Here is a 14,801-nt window from a genome sequence, read left to right as displayed (position 1 = left end):
TTTCAAGACAGGGTTTCTCTGTGTAGCTTTTGGAGCCTATGCTGGAACTCACTCTGTAGACCAGGCTGGCCTCAAACTCACAGAGATTTGCCTGCCTCTGTGTCATGAGTGCTAGGATCGAAGGCTTGTGCCTCTACCACCTGGCCTAGTTTACTTTTAAATAAAGCATTTTTAGTTTGCCTTCCTCTTTATGTGCGACTCCAGGAATCCCAGCTCATACTTCAAACACAGTAGCTACGTACAGTGTTCTTTCATGTTTATTATTTCAGTATAGCCAGAATCCATAGTTGCTATTTTAGCAAAACAGCAGAGACTGGTATCCAAGAACTTGGTCAATGCAGCTTTCTAGAACTTGAAAATCTTCCTAGCCTCTTCGATTTCTTTGGCATCAATGGGAAGCTTTCTCTGACTGCCAGGCTGTAGGAACTTCTTCACATTGGGCAGGCTGCTGAGTCTGCTCTTCAGGGCCTGTAATCCAGAAAACACAGCCTGAGAGTCAGAATGGCTTATGTGGACAATCCAAAAAACTCTGAGCCCCTCCCAGAACATGACCATGTGCAACCTTACAAAGCTCCAGTGTAGACATGAGAAGAATGATAAAACCATGAGCTGAAACCACAGTTCAGAATAATGTTTCTAAAGACCTCCTTTGACATACACTTACCTTCTCCTCAGGTCCCTGACACACCCTGTAGGTCTGGTTTTGTGGTGCAGAGCACAGAGCACTGTGTCTATCAGGTGTGAAAGCAGAAACTACCAAAGAAAACTGAAGACATGAAAAACTGAGTTGGAAATGAAGCCAGAAAAGCTCAAAATCTAACCAGGAGCAACTCACAGGCAGTTTTCAACCTGGAGATAAGAATGGAGTCACTGGAGGGTGGAGGACGGCATGGTGGGGGCTGTGGAGAGGGAAGCACAGTGTTGAGCAGTCAGAGCTGAGAAAGGGGATCAGCATGACAGAGACCTGCTGAGACACTGAGTGTGCAAAGACAGGACACATGAGATGAAGATGAAGGCCAAAAACATCCTGCAAAAAACAGGGGTCCAAGGAAACTCTTGCATCTTTCTGATTACAAAAGGCAAAATAATCTTCTTGGAGTACCAGCCTCCAGTCTCCATACACAAAAGATAATTTTCATGCCTGAAACCAGGGTCTAGTAGCTCAGTTTGGAGGCCTGAGGATGGACCCTCAGAAGACCACAGGCCACCATTATATCCTCAGAGTCACGTGTGTGTGGCTGCCTCTCTGAGGTGATCTCACCTTCAGCAGGGGGAAAGGGGCCAGAAGGCTGGAGTCAAGCTCTTCAATATAGAGGAGAAGTTCCAGCAGGTGAATGTCCACCCTGGTCAGCCTGTTGCCAACAAGGTAGTCTTGTCCATGGCTCTTCAACACCTGCAGAATTAAAGGAGACAGATTATGAACCTAGAATTAGGCAGGGACCACTGACTTTTCCCAAGTCTCCCAAGGAGGCACTCTGCCTCTACTCAGCTTCAAGCAAAGAACGATTAAAAGGCTTGCGCATCGTCCATGTATTCTGAGAAAAGAATTATAAATACCACTTTGTGGTAGTTTGAATGTAATTGGCCCCCCATAATCTTATCGGGAGTGGCACTATTAGGAGGTGTGACTTTGTTGGAGTGAGTAAGGCCTTGTTGGAGCAAGTGTGCCACTGTAGGAGTGAGCTTTGAGGTTTCCTGTAGAGACCCATAGAGGTTTCCTAGTGAGAACTTACTCAGGGTCCAGAATCTTAGCTTGCTTTACCCAGAAGGGCTGCATAAGGGGATGATTTGACCACAGCTGTGGCTACCAGGTGTTTTGAGGAGTCTGCACTTGACTGTGCTCTATCACAGTAGCGAAGGGTAGATCTTTTGCCCTTCCCCTTGGCATTGTTATAAAAAGCCCTTTTGAAGACACAGAAGTGTCCAGTGGATTTTGATCCAGGTTCTCCCGAAGCTATCCTGTGTTTCTGTCTGTCAAAAGTTTCTTATTCTTCTCTCCTCCTCATAGGAACCCTTTAAAAGGTGAGAGCTGGCCTCCCACAGATGGTGCCCTGAACAGGAACTTAGATTCAAGGATCCCCGCAGTTTCCTATGCTTAGGATACCATCCAGTGAGTCTGTTGACTTCCTGTTGCCAGCAAGCCAAGATGTATCGAGCACCACATCTGTCTGCATGCCTCCATGCTCCCCACCATGATGATGATAGACTGAATCTCTGAAACTGTAAGTGAGCCAATCCCAATTAAATGTTTTCTTTATAAGAGTTGCCATGGTCATGGTGTCTCTTTACAACATTAGAAACCTAGACTAAGACTGAATTGTTACCAGGAGTTGGGAATTGCTGTGACAGGCCTGACCATGTGTTTGCTTGGAGGAATTTGGACTTCGGTACTTTGTGTTTGGAAAGCAGTGGAATGCTTTAAGCACCGCTTAATGGACTGTCCTAGTAGGAGCATGGAAGACAGAGGTGCTAAGAGTTATTTGAGCTTTTGGCGGCTTGCTCAAGAGGTTTCAGAGGTGAAGAATTTTAGTATGTCACCTAGAGATTGTTCTTGTGACAGTTTGGGGAAGAAAGTGGCTGCCTTTTGCCCAGGTCTGAAGAGCCCGCCTGAGGCTAAAGTGAAGTTTTAGATTAATTCTATTGGCAGAAGAAATCTCAAAGCAGCCTAGTCGATACTTTGTTGTGTGAATATTGGTGCTAACTCTAATGTAGATTTATAATGAAAAGGAGCAAACTAAGAAGGGTAAATTACAAATTGTAAAATTTGAGATGATAGAGAACGCCAGGAAGTGGAATGGAGCTAAGTCCTGTGTTCAAGGAGATGAACAGATTAAGAAATGGAACAAGGGACTGGTGACCTCAGGGCAAGATCCCACCCATCTAAGTTTCCAATTTGAGACAAGGAAGTAAAGAAAAGCTTAGAGCTGGGTGTAGTGGTGCATGACTTTAATCCCAGCACTGGGAGGTAGAGGCTGGTGGATCTCTGGGTTTGAGGCCAACCTGGTCTACAGAGCAAGTTTCAGGATAGCCGAGGACAGAAAACTGGTAAAGATATAATTGAATGAGGGGGCCATGTTCCAGGCCCAGCAAGCAGCAGAACTTGGCAGCTTCAGCCACTGGATTCTGGCTTTAGAGTTAAGGATAGAAGAAACAAGTTGTGGAATTTTCCTGTGAACTGAAAGAAAGACGCTGAGGCCAGGCATGTGTCAGTGGTGTCCCTGAATGGAGGACTAGTAGAGAGACCATTGTGTGAAGCTGTGAAGTTGAAGCCTGGATTGCTTTGGGAACCCAAGATTTTGGAAATGCCAGAATCATGAAATACCTGTAAAGGAGAGCTGCTAACAGGGAGTGGGACCAGCCCAAGAGAAAGAATGTGTTGCAGTCAACAAAGCTGAACAAAATGAGTGTTTCAACATCAGACATGAAGATGCAGAATTCGGTGTTTGCCCAGCTGGTTTTCTATCTTGCTTTGGTCCAGTATTTCCTCACTATGTTCCCTTCCTTACATTTTGGAATGGCAATATATATCCTGTGCCATTATATGTTGGAAGTATGCGACCTGTTTTTTTTTTTTTTTTTAATAAGGGATTACAATTAAAGTAACTAATGAATCTCAGAAGAGACTTTGAAATTTCAACTTTTAAGCATTGCTGAGACTGTGATAGACTATGGGGACTTTTGAAGTTGGCCTAAATGTATTTTGCATTATGATATTGTTACAAGCTCATGGGGGCCAGGGAGTGGAATGTGGTAGTTTGAATGTCATTGGCCTCCATAATCTAATAGAGAATGACACTATTAGGAGTTATGGCATGGTTGGAGTGAGTATGGCCTTTTTGGAGGAAGTGAGTCACTGTGGGGGGGGGGCTTTGAGGTTTCCTATGCTCAGGACACCACCCAGTGAGTCAGTTGACTTCCTGTTGCCTACCAGCCAAGATGTAGCCAGCACTACATCTGCCTGCACACTGCCGTGCTCCTGACCATGATGATAACGGACTGAACCTCTGAAACTGTAGTGAGCCACCGCAATTAAATGTTTTCTTTATAAGAGTTGCTGTGGTCAAGGTGTCTCCTCACAGCAACAAAAACACTAAGACACACATTCAAACCAAAAATAATCGTCAAGTGTTCTTCAGTACATAGCCCATTGTATATAAAGAGCTCAAGGTTCTCAAGCAGACACAATTTAGGCTGTAATGGCTAGATATATGTCCTATGAGACAGGCTCTTAACTGCCAGCACCACAGGCTACAGGGGACTGTGTGAGGACATGATGACTCCTAAAACCCTAGGGCTTCCATAGAGCAGAGACAGCAGTGAGTGAATTTTCAGTGGATGAATGAAAATTAAGGTGATGCTTTATAACATAGGTTTTACAGTCAGGTGTTGTTGGAAGATAATCAAAGATTGTTCTTGGATTATGTTTTCATGCCCCTTCCAGGTATAGTGCATAGGGGTGAGATTACTTCAGATTATTCATTATAACAGGATATTGTTTATTGTTTATATGTCTCTATGGAAAAGCATGTTTTCGTCACTTTCGACTTGACCACCACATGTAATTTGCTCTTGTGCCTGTATACTATTTATTCATGTGACTTCTCCTCACTCTCCGAGCAAATATGGTCTGATGTCTGAATAAAGTTGTCTATTGCATGAGAATTTAGTTTGCCCCCAATCTCCCAGGGCCCCATAGCCTCTAAACAGTAAACAAGTTCTCACAGGAGTGTGTAGGATGCTCTTATCCTCTAGGATCATAGCTCTGTTCTTATCTTTTACTTGACAGAAGATCAAGTAGTTCTGAAGTGTTCTTGATCTTCCTCCAAAGAGAAGCCCTGACTAAGGGAGGCACTCCATGTCACTGACACACCTTCATTTGTTGAGTTTTCATGGCTCTTCCTCCAAGCCCTGCATCTGTGACCCCAATTCAGGCAGATCAGTTTCCCTTAACATCACTTCATCAGCCTTCTCCTCTCCACACTCCAACCCTGTCCTTGTCCAGGCACTTCCCCTCTGTCTTTGAAGCACTATCATATTCTCGTGACAGCCAGTCACTCTGCCTCCCTGTGTGATGTGACAGAATATTTTCCCATCTGTGTTTTTCTTGAGTTTGCTCTGGAATTGAAGCCTGTTGTGTTCTGCAGGATCTGGGTCCATCTCTGGTGTGGCTCAGCTTTCACAGATCAAGTTCTGGTTGTGGCCATGAACCCTGTTGCATACTGCCCCTTAGATTGGCATGACCATGCAGGGCTCCTTCACAGGCCGTTTTGCACAGTGCCCTGTGGGGCAGGGGGCTGCACAGAGAGGCTCATGGAAGGTCAGCGCTGCAGCAAACTTTCTCTCCCAGACTCTACATTCTCCTGTCCTTGGAACTCAGTGTCCCTGACTTCAAAGAGCTCACTTACCTTTTCAAAGGCAGGCAAGTACCGGTTTTTGGTCCTGTCTTTTATCATGGAAATCTTGGCTTCTTTTTGATGTGGGGGACATATAACCATTCTCAGGATCATTTCATTCAGATCTACAATACCTTCTGTATACATGTCAATCCTGAAAGACAAAATTATCCAAATGGTCAGGATTCTCAAAGGTTCCCTATTTTACATTTTAATCTAAAAATCTGAGAAATTTACAATGGAAGGTGATTGTAAAGAACTTTCTCCCTAGAACATCCTGTCAGTCCAGATACACTTACAGATTTTGTTGTTGTTGTTGAGACAAGGCTTCTCTGTGTAGTCCTGGCTGAACTCACTGATCAGGCTGGCCTTGAACTCATAGAGATCTGCCTGCCTCTGCCTCCCAAATATTGGGATTAAAGACATGTGCAACCACTAAAGGGCTGAATGTTTTTTATATTCTCTCACACATTACATTGCTATCACAGTTTCCCCTCACTCCATTCTCTCCAGTATTTTAGAATTTTTGTTACCCACACATAACTTATTCCAAGCACAAAGAGCATCAGAGGCCCATCTAGAGATTCAGTTGTGATAACTTGGTAGCATTCCAGATGGTAACCATCAACTCTACAGCAGGCTCTCTCTCTCTCTGACATAATTTTTTTCCCAACAAAATTCTCAGAGCTAATACTCTGCCTCCCATGTAATCTCAACCCAGAGCCCTGGTTGAACCATCAGATGCATCTCTGTGTATGTCTCCTTCTGCTGCATGGTCCAGAGTCATTCTAGGTCAGTGTTAGAAGTTCTCCAGTCATTTCTCATGAAGAACATCTGTATGTCCTCCACACACTGCTCCTAGACTCTGGCCTTGTAAACATTTGTCAAGACTTGTCTATTTCTTTATTCAGTTGACCCACAGCACAGCACAGGACACATGTGTTCCCTTGTTTCAAACTCTAATTTGTATGACTTTTTTTGGAATAGAATTTCATTGTCACATTGTCACACACCATCGTTATCATACCCTTAAAATGTAGCATTCTGTTTTAGTACTTTTGTAGAATTCTGAAAAAACATTCTCCAAATTTAGAAAATTTTGGTTACCCCCCACTCCGAATCCCGCCCCTGTGGCACCTGCTCCAGAAGGTGCTGACCCATTTCCTTCTTATCCACGGGGAGGACAGGAACGTTTCCTATGGAATGAACCATGGAGCATGTGCCCTGGTGTCTGCTTACTTTATATAATGCAGTGTCCACACTTGACCTTTGTTCTGCGCCCCTCAGCACTTCAGATATTTTCATGGCTAAAATTATAAATTGTGCTCCTCTTTCCTCTATTACTGAATATCTGGGCTGAGTCCACCATGAGAAAATTATAAATAATGTTGTTAGGTGTATTTCTGTACAAGCACTATTAAAGCCAAGTCTCTCTTTCCTTGTACATATGTTTCCCACACTAGTGTGCTGGCTAGCACCACATTTAGCTTTTGAGCAACTACAATACACAGTGGTTTATGAATGAATGAATATGTCACAGCAGCGTGGGTCCCAGCATGGGTGGTACATTCAGCCTGGTTGCTTTAGTTCTGAATTAAATGCTCTAGGTAATCTAGGTCCTTGAGAACCGGTCTAAGGCTCATTGAGTTGACCAGTCCATAGAACTGGTTGGCAATTCAGGTCTTGCTCTGTACTCTTCCTACTCCTGGGATGTAGGAAGCAGCTCCTTCCCCTTTCCTTGCCTAGGACACCTCCTCTAGCCTCAAGCCCTGTGTTCTTTGTCCTAAGCTGTTGGTTGAGGTCCAGTCATTGAAGATTTGAACACCTGGAGTCCTGATTCTACCATGCTCAGGGTCCTTGGAACATCGTGTTTGCAACTCTGTCCCGGAGCTGTGCTGGCAACATCATCCTCTGCTGCAGTCACACTCACCTGAACCCACCCCATCTGCTCTTTGCCCTCCTCCATGGACACCTCCATACTTGGAATAAGTGTTTATATCAAGACCCAGCCCACTCCTGGACACAAAGCCTGCCACTCTCTTGCTCATTGATGGAGACACCAATTCCTTCCTTTGTTTCCCCTTGGAGTAATAACAGGAAATGTACCGTACAGGGCTCTCTCCTTCACATCCTTGCCATAGAGGTCATATTTGGTGGCAATGTAGTTGAGAATGGCTCTGGTCTGAACCAGCATCATCCCATCAATCTCCACCATGGGCACTTGCTCAAACATCAATTTCCCATCTTTGAAAGAAGAAAGAAAAAAGGTCTGTGAAGTGTTCAAGTCTCACTTCTCAGGAACAGAAAAGTTGTATTGAAATGTCTGATCATACAAAGGAAAGATAACAGAATGGCTGCCAATTTTTCAAGTGGATCCCTATTTACGTTTAGCTCCTGCTTCCTCTTTGTCTCACTCATCTTCTGTTGGCTTCTGAGCTTCGCTCATTCACTGTTATTTCCTATCCAGATACATATTATATCTCTCATGCATGTTTTTATGTTCAATTCTTGTCCCTGGATACATTTGGAAGGTGAAGATGGACAGCAGAGTGGCCACCATGCAAACAGAAATAAGTCCTTTGCCCAGCAGGAGTTTGAAAATCTAATAATGTTCATGACATTAAGGTGTTGTGTGACAGCTTCCTATGTAGTGAGTCACCATGAGCTTTCCAGTCTTTATTTGTGAGGTGATAGTAACTCATTAGTAGTTATAATACAAATTCTCAAGAAAAATCAACCCAGCTGTTCTCCATTCGTGCTTTAATTAATGGTCATGTGTTGTTGGTTTTTTTTTTTTTTTTTTTTGCTGTTTTGGGGGCCCATCACCCACCTCCCAAATAAATCAAACATGGAGACTTATTCTTAATTATAAAAGAGAGCCTTAGCTTGGCTTGTTTCTTGCCAGCTTTCCTTAACTTGTATTATTCCACCTACCTTTTGCCTCTGGGCTTTTCTCATTCTTTTACTTCTGTAAATCTTACTCTTCGTCCATGGCTGGCTATGTAGTTGGGTGACTGGAGTCCTCCTACCTCTCTGGCTCCTCCTTCTTCCTCCCAGATTTCTCCTATATATTCTCTCTGCCTGCCAGCCCTGCCTTACTTCTCTCTCCTGCCTAACTATTGGCTGTTCAGCTCTTTATTAGACCATCAGGTGTTTTAAACAGGCACAGTAACACAGCTTCACAGAGTTAAACAAATGCAACATAAACAAAAGTAACACATGTCAAAATAGTATTCTACTACCATCATGAGTTTGTGTGGTTGTAGGGCAGTGTATGTGAAACATTGACTGAAAATGTGAGTGAGTCAGCCTGAGATTGTTCACTCTGGTATAGAGATAATAGGGAACAATAACAAGCCACTTGACAAATTTTTGAAGAAACCAACTTCTCCACTGTTATCATTGTTTCCATTTTCAGAGCACTCAAGGAGACCCACCACCTACATCATATCACTCTGCCATTCTTGACTATTCCCACCCACCACCCACCAACATCACCTTCTGGTAAACCTTCTACTAGTTACCTCATTGAGCACATATGTATACTTGGTGTTACCTTTTCTTAACTTTTCCAAGTCTTCTGGACGTTCTATAAACTTCTCTTCAAACTGAAGACAGAAAAAGTAAATGCATTTTCATTAGCTCATTCTGTGTTGTTGTAGACTTTTGAACTTGAGTGGTCTGTGTCTGGTAGTACATCTGCAGACCTGAAGGGGTCTGATCATGGCCACTTGCAAATTCAGATTAGATCCATCAACAAAAGGGTGTTGAACATAACGAAGCTGCTCATTCTTGTAGTGTTCCTCCTCCCTGACCCCACCATGTCCATGCTTAGGTCCTAAGAAGAGAGTGATCTCACTGTAAGGACCAGCACTGGGAAATGGACTGTTGAGGTTTTGGACTCTCAGGAAAGCCTGTTAACTTCAGCAAGAACAGAACTTTCTGTGTCTCCATCATGGTACATGGTGTGGGCCCGTCATCATCTACATTTCTCATTTTCAAGATTTATTGTTATTATTTTATGATACTTTAATAGAAGTGGCCTATTTCGGTACTCCTCAACTATAAACAATGAGGATGTAACTCATCATGGAAACATGTCAGGGATCATAGTAGACTATTTCTTACATTGTCCTTTATATAACTGGTGATTATTAATTAAGCAAAGTACAATCCTTACTAAAGAATGATTTTTATATTCCCCCCTTTTCTTTATTTGATGGGCCTTTGTCTCCAAATGTAAATACTCTTTTTAAAAGAATAGTGCCATATCTAAAATCACAACATCATACCATAATCTGAAATAATCAATTGGAATTATTTAATAAACAACATTTGAGTTTCTTTCTTTTTCTTTCTTTCTTTCTTTCTTTCTTTCTTTCTTTCTTTCTTTCTTTCTTCTTTCTCTCTCTCCCTCTCTTTCTTTCTTTCTTTCTCTCTTTCTCTCTCTCTTTCTCTCTTTCTTTCTTTCTTCCTTTTTTTCAGAGCTGAGGACAGAACCCAGGGTCTTGTGCTTGGAGCGCTCTACCACTGAGCTAACTCCCCACCCCAACATTTGAGTTTCTATTTCTGTATGTCTCATTGTCTAACTTGATTCAACTCTAATAGCTAATTAACCATGTCAGTATTTCGTTTTTCTCTCCTGAAAACATCTTTTAATGTGAATGTGTTTTTTGGTAGAAAAGTGTAGTAAAATTTTCATTTGTTCGAATCCTTAATACATAAAGATTACCATTTAACTCGAAACCGTGTGCCATGTTCCTGGTGTGAAGTCTTTCAGCTTACAGAAGTATTTTAAACTTGTCTTAGGTCCGGTTCCAGAAGCACAATGCACAACCTACCTCCACCCCTGCTGCAGCCAGCAGCCACCTGATGCATTCCATTCGGCCCCAGGAATTGAAGTAGTGAAGCACGGGCTTCCCGGCCATGGCAGCAACTGTAGTTTCACTGACTATGAAGGAAAAGCAAAGAGTTCAATGCCAGGAAGACTGTGCTTTGAGACGTGAGTAATAACACAACACTAGAGGAGGGAAGTCTGCCTTCTTCATGGGCAGCTTCCAGGGGACCCAGGAAGCTAGCGCTCTCTCTCTCTCTCTCTCTCTCTCTCTCTCTCTCTCTCTCTCTCTCTCTCTCTCTCTCTGTTTTTTTGAGACAGAGTTTCTGTGTGTAACAACCATAGCTGCCCTGGAATTCACTTTGTAGACCAGACTGGCCTTGACTTCACAAATTTCCACCTTCCTTTGCCTCTCATTTGTTGGGATTCAAGCATGTGCTCCAGGAAGGTCTTCTTGTCTTAATTTCTCACCCATCAGTGACCACAAACCTGCAATCACACCAAACCAGTCACAGCTGGCCATATACCTTTACTTTGAGGACATAAACGGAGCAGCCCTGATCCTATAGAGATGAAGGACTGGAAGCTGTTGACCTTGGACAGCAGAGCCATCACAGAGGGATGAGACAAAGTCCCTCCCCAGTCCTTTGGCTCCTGGGCTGCTCAGTTCAGAAGATGTCAATGGCTTGGTGCCATACTGGCTGTGCCAAACCCTAGTTCCCCCAGGAGAAGAGCTCGTCTCTAGGTTGCAGTTCTGTTTCCCACTGAACACTGGATCCTGTTCTGTGTTCACAAGAGAGCGGTTGATGCAGTAACACCACGTAACAGGCAGTTGTTCATTGGAACTTCACTTCATCTCCACAAAGTTATTGGTGAGGAGGTGTCCCTGTCACACGTTTGCAGGAGAGAGGATGTCCATACAGTTCCATGCTGAGGAGACCCTGGAGAGCACAGCTCAGTTCCTGCACAGTGAGCAGATGTGCTGGGTCCCTGCTGCTCAGGGGCTGGAAAGTCAACATCATGGGTCATGGGTAGTGTCTTTAACTTGTGATGAGATAGGAAATTTCAGAGTCTGCCTTTTACAAAGTACTCTCTGTCTCTGTCTGTCTGTCTGTCTGTCTGTCTGTCTCTCTCTCTCTCTCTCTCTCTCTCTCTCTCTGTGTGTGTGTTTATGATTAAGTGCACATGAGTGCAGTGCCTACGAAGGCCAGAGAGGTCATCAGATCCTCTAGAGCTGGAATAACCCTGCTCTGAATAGCCCAGAACTCTTGTCCTTTGAAAGAGCATTGTGTGCTCTTAACCACTGAGCCATTGCTCCAGCTCCCTATGATGTTTCTTGTGCGGAAATGTAAGTACTTGGGAGGAAGACTTTAAAGTTAGTTACATTCTTGTGTATCTGCACATGCCTGTGCACTCTGGACTGACATAAGATGTAAGAATTAGATGTTCCTAGAACTAGCTGCAGAACTAGCCTGGCAGTTCTCAGTTGCTGTTTCAAGGCTATTCTACACTGTCAATTTGGACCAGTGATTCTTTGGTTCTGTGAAGCTATCCCACACAAGGTAGTTTATTAACTAAGTAACCTCTAAGAGACTTATGTCCCTTCTACCCCAGTCAACACAACTCCAAACACCCCTAGAGCTTGCCAAATGTCCTTTAGGGGGCACCTTCCACTGCTCTAGTTCTTACTCCTGGGGACAATAGCACAGAAAATAATAACCACACACAATCACCAGGCAAGTTCAGCAGCAGAGTCGGGGAGGACATATCAGGGGTGTGGGTGTAAAACTTACAGGATTCCCTAAACAGCCAGGATGAGTTCAGTCACTCAGACATAGAGGGGAACAGTTTCAGTTGTGTTAACAGATGGTTGTTTTTTATCCTTTACTTGTTGGTTCATGTGTGTGTGTGTGTGTGTGTGTGTGTGTGTGTGTGTGTGTGTGTGCGCGCACATGCGGTCTCTGAGTACACAGAGAGGTCAGAGAACAACCTGGAGGCAGTTCTCTCTTGTTACCATGTTCCAGGTTTACCTCAGTCCATCAGCCTTGGTGGCAGCACCTACCTTGAGCTATCTCTCTGGCCTTTATTATCACTTGTTTCAAGAGTTGTAATGGACACTATCTCTTGGTCACAACATTTAGTATTTGTAGGCAAAGAGAATCTAAACTGTTGGAGACGCACAGACAAGAAGGAGGCAGAAGGAAAACTCCTCTGGAAGCTCCAAGTGCCATGTGAGAGCCCTTCAGCTCCCGACCTCTAGGTAGGAAATGACTGATTTTCTCCAGGTCGGCTGCGGCTGCGGCTGCGGCTGCGGCTGCTGGTGGACTCAGCCCCAGTGATCTCCCCTCTCACTGTATTCCTGTGTGAAAGCTGTGTGACTGGAACCTTCAGACAGAAAACAGTTCACATGTGCCCACTAACCCGTGCCCTTTTCCTTTCTCCAATGCCTTCTTCCTGGTTTATATACAAGTGTATTTCTATTTTTAAGGAGTGTGATGGAAGCTTCATGATCACCTGCAGTGAGCAGTTCCCAGGCCAAAGGACAATATGGCTGGAAGGGACTCATTTGGGCTTTGGTCTACATGGGCTGAATTTGTTTCTGGACCCCAGACTTAGGGAGCAAGCCCTAACAAAAGAGCAGGCTCTGCACATTACTGCTCCTGAGAATTCAACCCAAGCACCATCATTCCCTCAGCCAGTTTAGGCCAGGGCTAGGGGGAGAAGCCTTTCAGCCTGAGAAGAAACCTCCTGGCAGTTCTACCCAGGTGGCCTCTGTCTGCAAGGTCAGCATCCCTCAGCCTCAGCCCTCAGATGTCTGCCTCCATCAGGTTACAGCTACTCCTTGTGGGCACCTGAAGCCTGTCTGCAGCACATTATAAAGCTCTGATCAGTTTTGTCTTTTCTTTTTGTTTCTCCATAAACTCTAGTTTGTCCTGGACAGCCTCAGTACTGGGGACCTCACAGGGACTCTGAGATTGTGAGGTTTTCAAAGAAGACTTTCATCCTACCTTCTGTGGGTTGCAGTTACTCCACATCTTCACTGAGGCTATGGCCTTGCAGCCTTATGGTGAATTGTACCTTATAAGTGACATCTCTGCTGAGCTGTGTGACTCTCTCTTTAACCTCCCTGTTTTAGAGCTGCATGAATTAAGATTCTGCTAGCCTTCTCCCTATTCGTGATGAATGCTTTGAACCTTAGCACAGGATTGGCCACACAACTGCTTAGTGTCAGAGTTTGTATTTAATCTTGATCTTCTACAGACTCATTTCTTCCTGCCATGTCTTCTTACAGGATTTTAAACTGTTTTCTGGTCTATAGTTCATTCCTCCCTACACACATCTGTGATCACCGAGTTAATAAGTAGACAACATCTCCCTGGTATATGATGGATGGCTCAGTCCACAGTCCTCAGATCTCCCAGGGCTCAATTGTTAGTCATACTTTTCTTTGCATTTGCTTTCTTGGGCTTACCATTTAACAACAGAGGTTGTGTTGGGCAATTAAATATTAAGGTAGTAATAAAGTAACAAATCCTACGTGTGAAACCTGCTACTCTGCTATTTAAACAGAATTATCAAAGCAATTAGAATCTATGCAACAGAAACAAATTCAGTAGAAAACCCAACTGGGGAAGTGCTTTGGGAGGATGGCTGGGAGAGTCTGGGTAAATTTAAATCCTCACCTGAGAGGAATCTACAAGTTTTCTGTGAGATTGGCACATGCAATTCAAGAGAAGAATGCTATTGATCTTAGGTTTTCCTGAGAGGACAGTCCAGGTCTACTTCTCACTGTCCTGAATCCCATCATTTAGAGTCCCTTGCACATACATTAAACTCCACCTGTCGGTTCAGTGATTCTGAAAGAGGATGGGGAGGAAAGAGGGAACAGAGAGAGAAGCAGAAGGAGAAAAAGGAGGAGTAGGAGATGAGGGAAAGAGCAGAAGAAGAGAAGAATGAAGACCAGGATGAGGAAGGAGGGAGAAAAGGGTAGAAGGAATGGGGATGACCGAAAGAGAGAATGAGAAGAGGAGAAATAATTCATGAACTAGAATCAAACACAGGTAAAAAATAAAGGTAGTGAGATGTGACTGTGATCAAAGTATATAATATACATGAGTAGAAATTACATAATAAAACCAACTATTCTGTCCAATTAATGCATAATATATAAAGCACTGAAAGCTACTTTCCAGTGATGCAGAAATGAGAACATGTCACACTTGGTATAAAAGAAAGAACTGACCTAGTGAGAGTGCAGGCGTCCTCTTTACTCAGCTCCCCAACTGCGGTTCTAGATGAGTGTGGTCGCTGCTTTAATAAGGTGACCAAAGGGTGGAGACTAATAGGGAACAGCTACTCCCATGGACTCCCACAGAGTTCAAGATTCCAGAGTTTCATTTTCAACTAGAAATGAACAAATCAGGCAGAGGGCCTTATGAGTCCCAACCCCTCCCTGGAGATCTGGAGTCCTTTAATGTAGTTTCTACAGTCCTGTAAATAACCATAACATGATTCTGTAAACAACTCTATAGAAACTCAGCATCCCTCTCTCTTTTGGAGCCTGCTGACTGTCA

At 43.8% G+C, this 14,801-nt stretch overlaps 1 protein-coding gene across 1 annotated transcript; it reads right to left on the bottom strand.

Annotated features, from left to right (window-relative positions):
• Positions 1 to 330: 330 nt before the first annotated feature.
• LOC114686795 (glutathione S-transferase alpha-1-like) lies at positions 331 to 14,526 on the bottom strand. The gene is made up of 7 exons (XM_028861465.2): positions 14,471 to 14,526; positions 10,235 to 10,344; positions 8,950 to 9,001; positions 7,505 to 7,637; positions 5,406 to 5,547; positions 1,262 to 1,393; positions 331 to 468 (listed from the first exon to the last, which is right to left on the bottom strand). Exons 2-7 carry the CDS (start codon positions 10,319 to 10,321, stop codon positions 346 to 348), a joined length of 669 nt encoding a protein of 222 aa, XP_028717298.1. The 5' UTR covers positions 10,322 to 10,344; positions 14,471 to 14,526; the 3' UTR covers positions 331 to 345.
• Positions 14,527 to 14,801: the final 275 nt, after the last annotated feature.

Source organism: Peromyscus leucopus, chromosome 7 (genome assembly GCF_004664715.2).
Source record: "Peromyscus leucopus breed LL Stock chromosome 7, UCI_PerLeu_2.1, whole genome shotgun sequence".
In the NCBI taxonomy this organism is placed as follows: Eukaryota; Metazoa; Chordata; class Mammalia; order Rodentia; family Cricetidae; genus Peromyscus; species Peromyscus leucopus.
This window is presented reverse-complemented; position numbering and strand designations above follow the sequence as displayed.

Excerpts from the sequence above, each read along its gene's own strand:
- LOC114686795 (XM_028861465.2), bottom strand. The coding sequence starts at position 10,321 with ATGGCCGGGAAGCCCGTGCTTCACTACTTCAATTCCTGGGGCCGAATG. Across the intron at positions 7,638-8,949 it reads CTTGGAAAAGTTAAGAAAAG|ATGGGAAATTGATGTTTGAG; the intron begins GTAACACCAAGT and ends CTTCTTTCAAAG. Across the intron at positions 5,548-7,504 it reads GATGTGAAGGAGAGAGCCCT|GATTGACATGTATACAGAAG; the intron begins GTACGGTACATT and ends TTTGTCTTTCAG.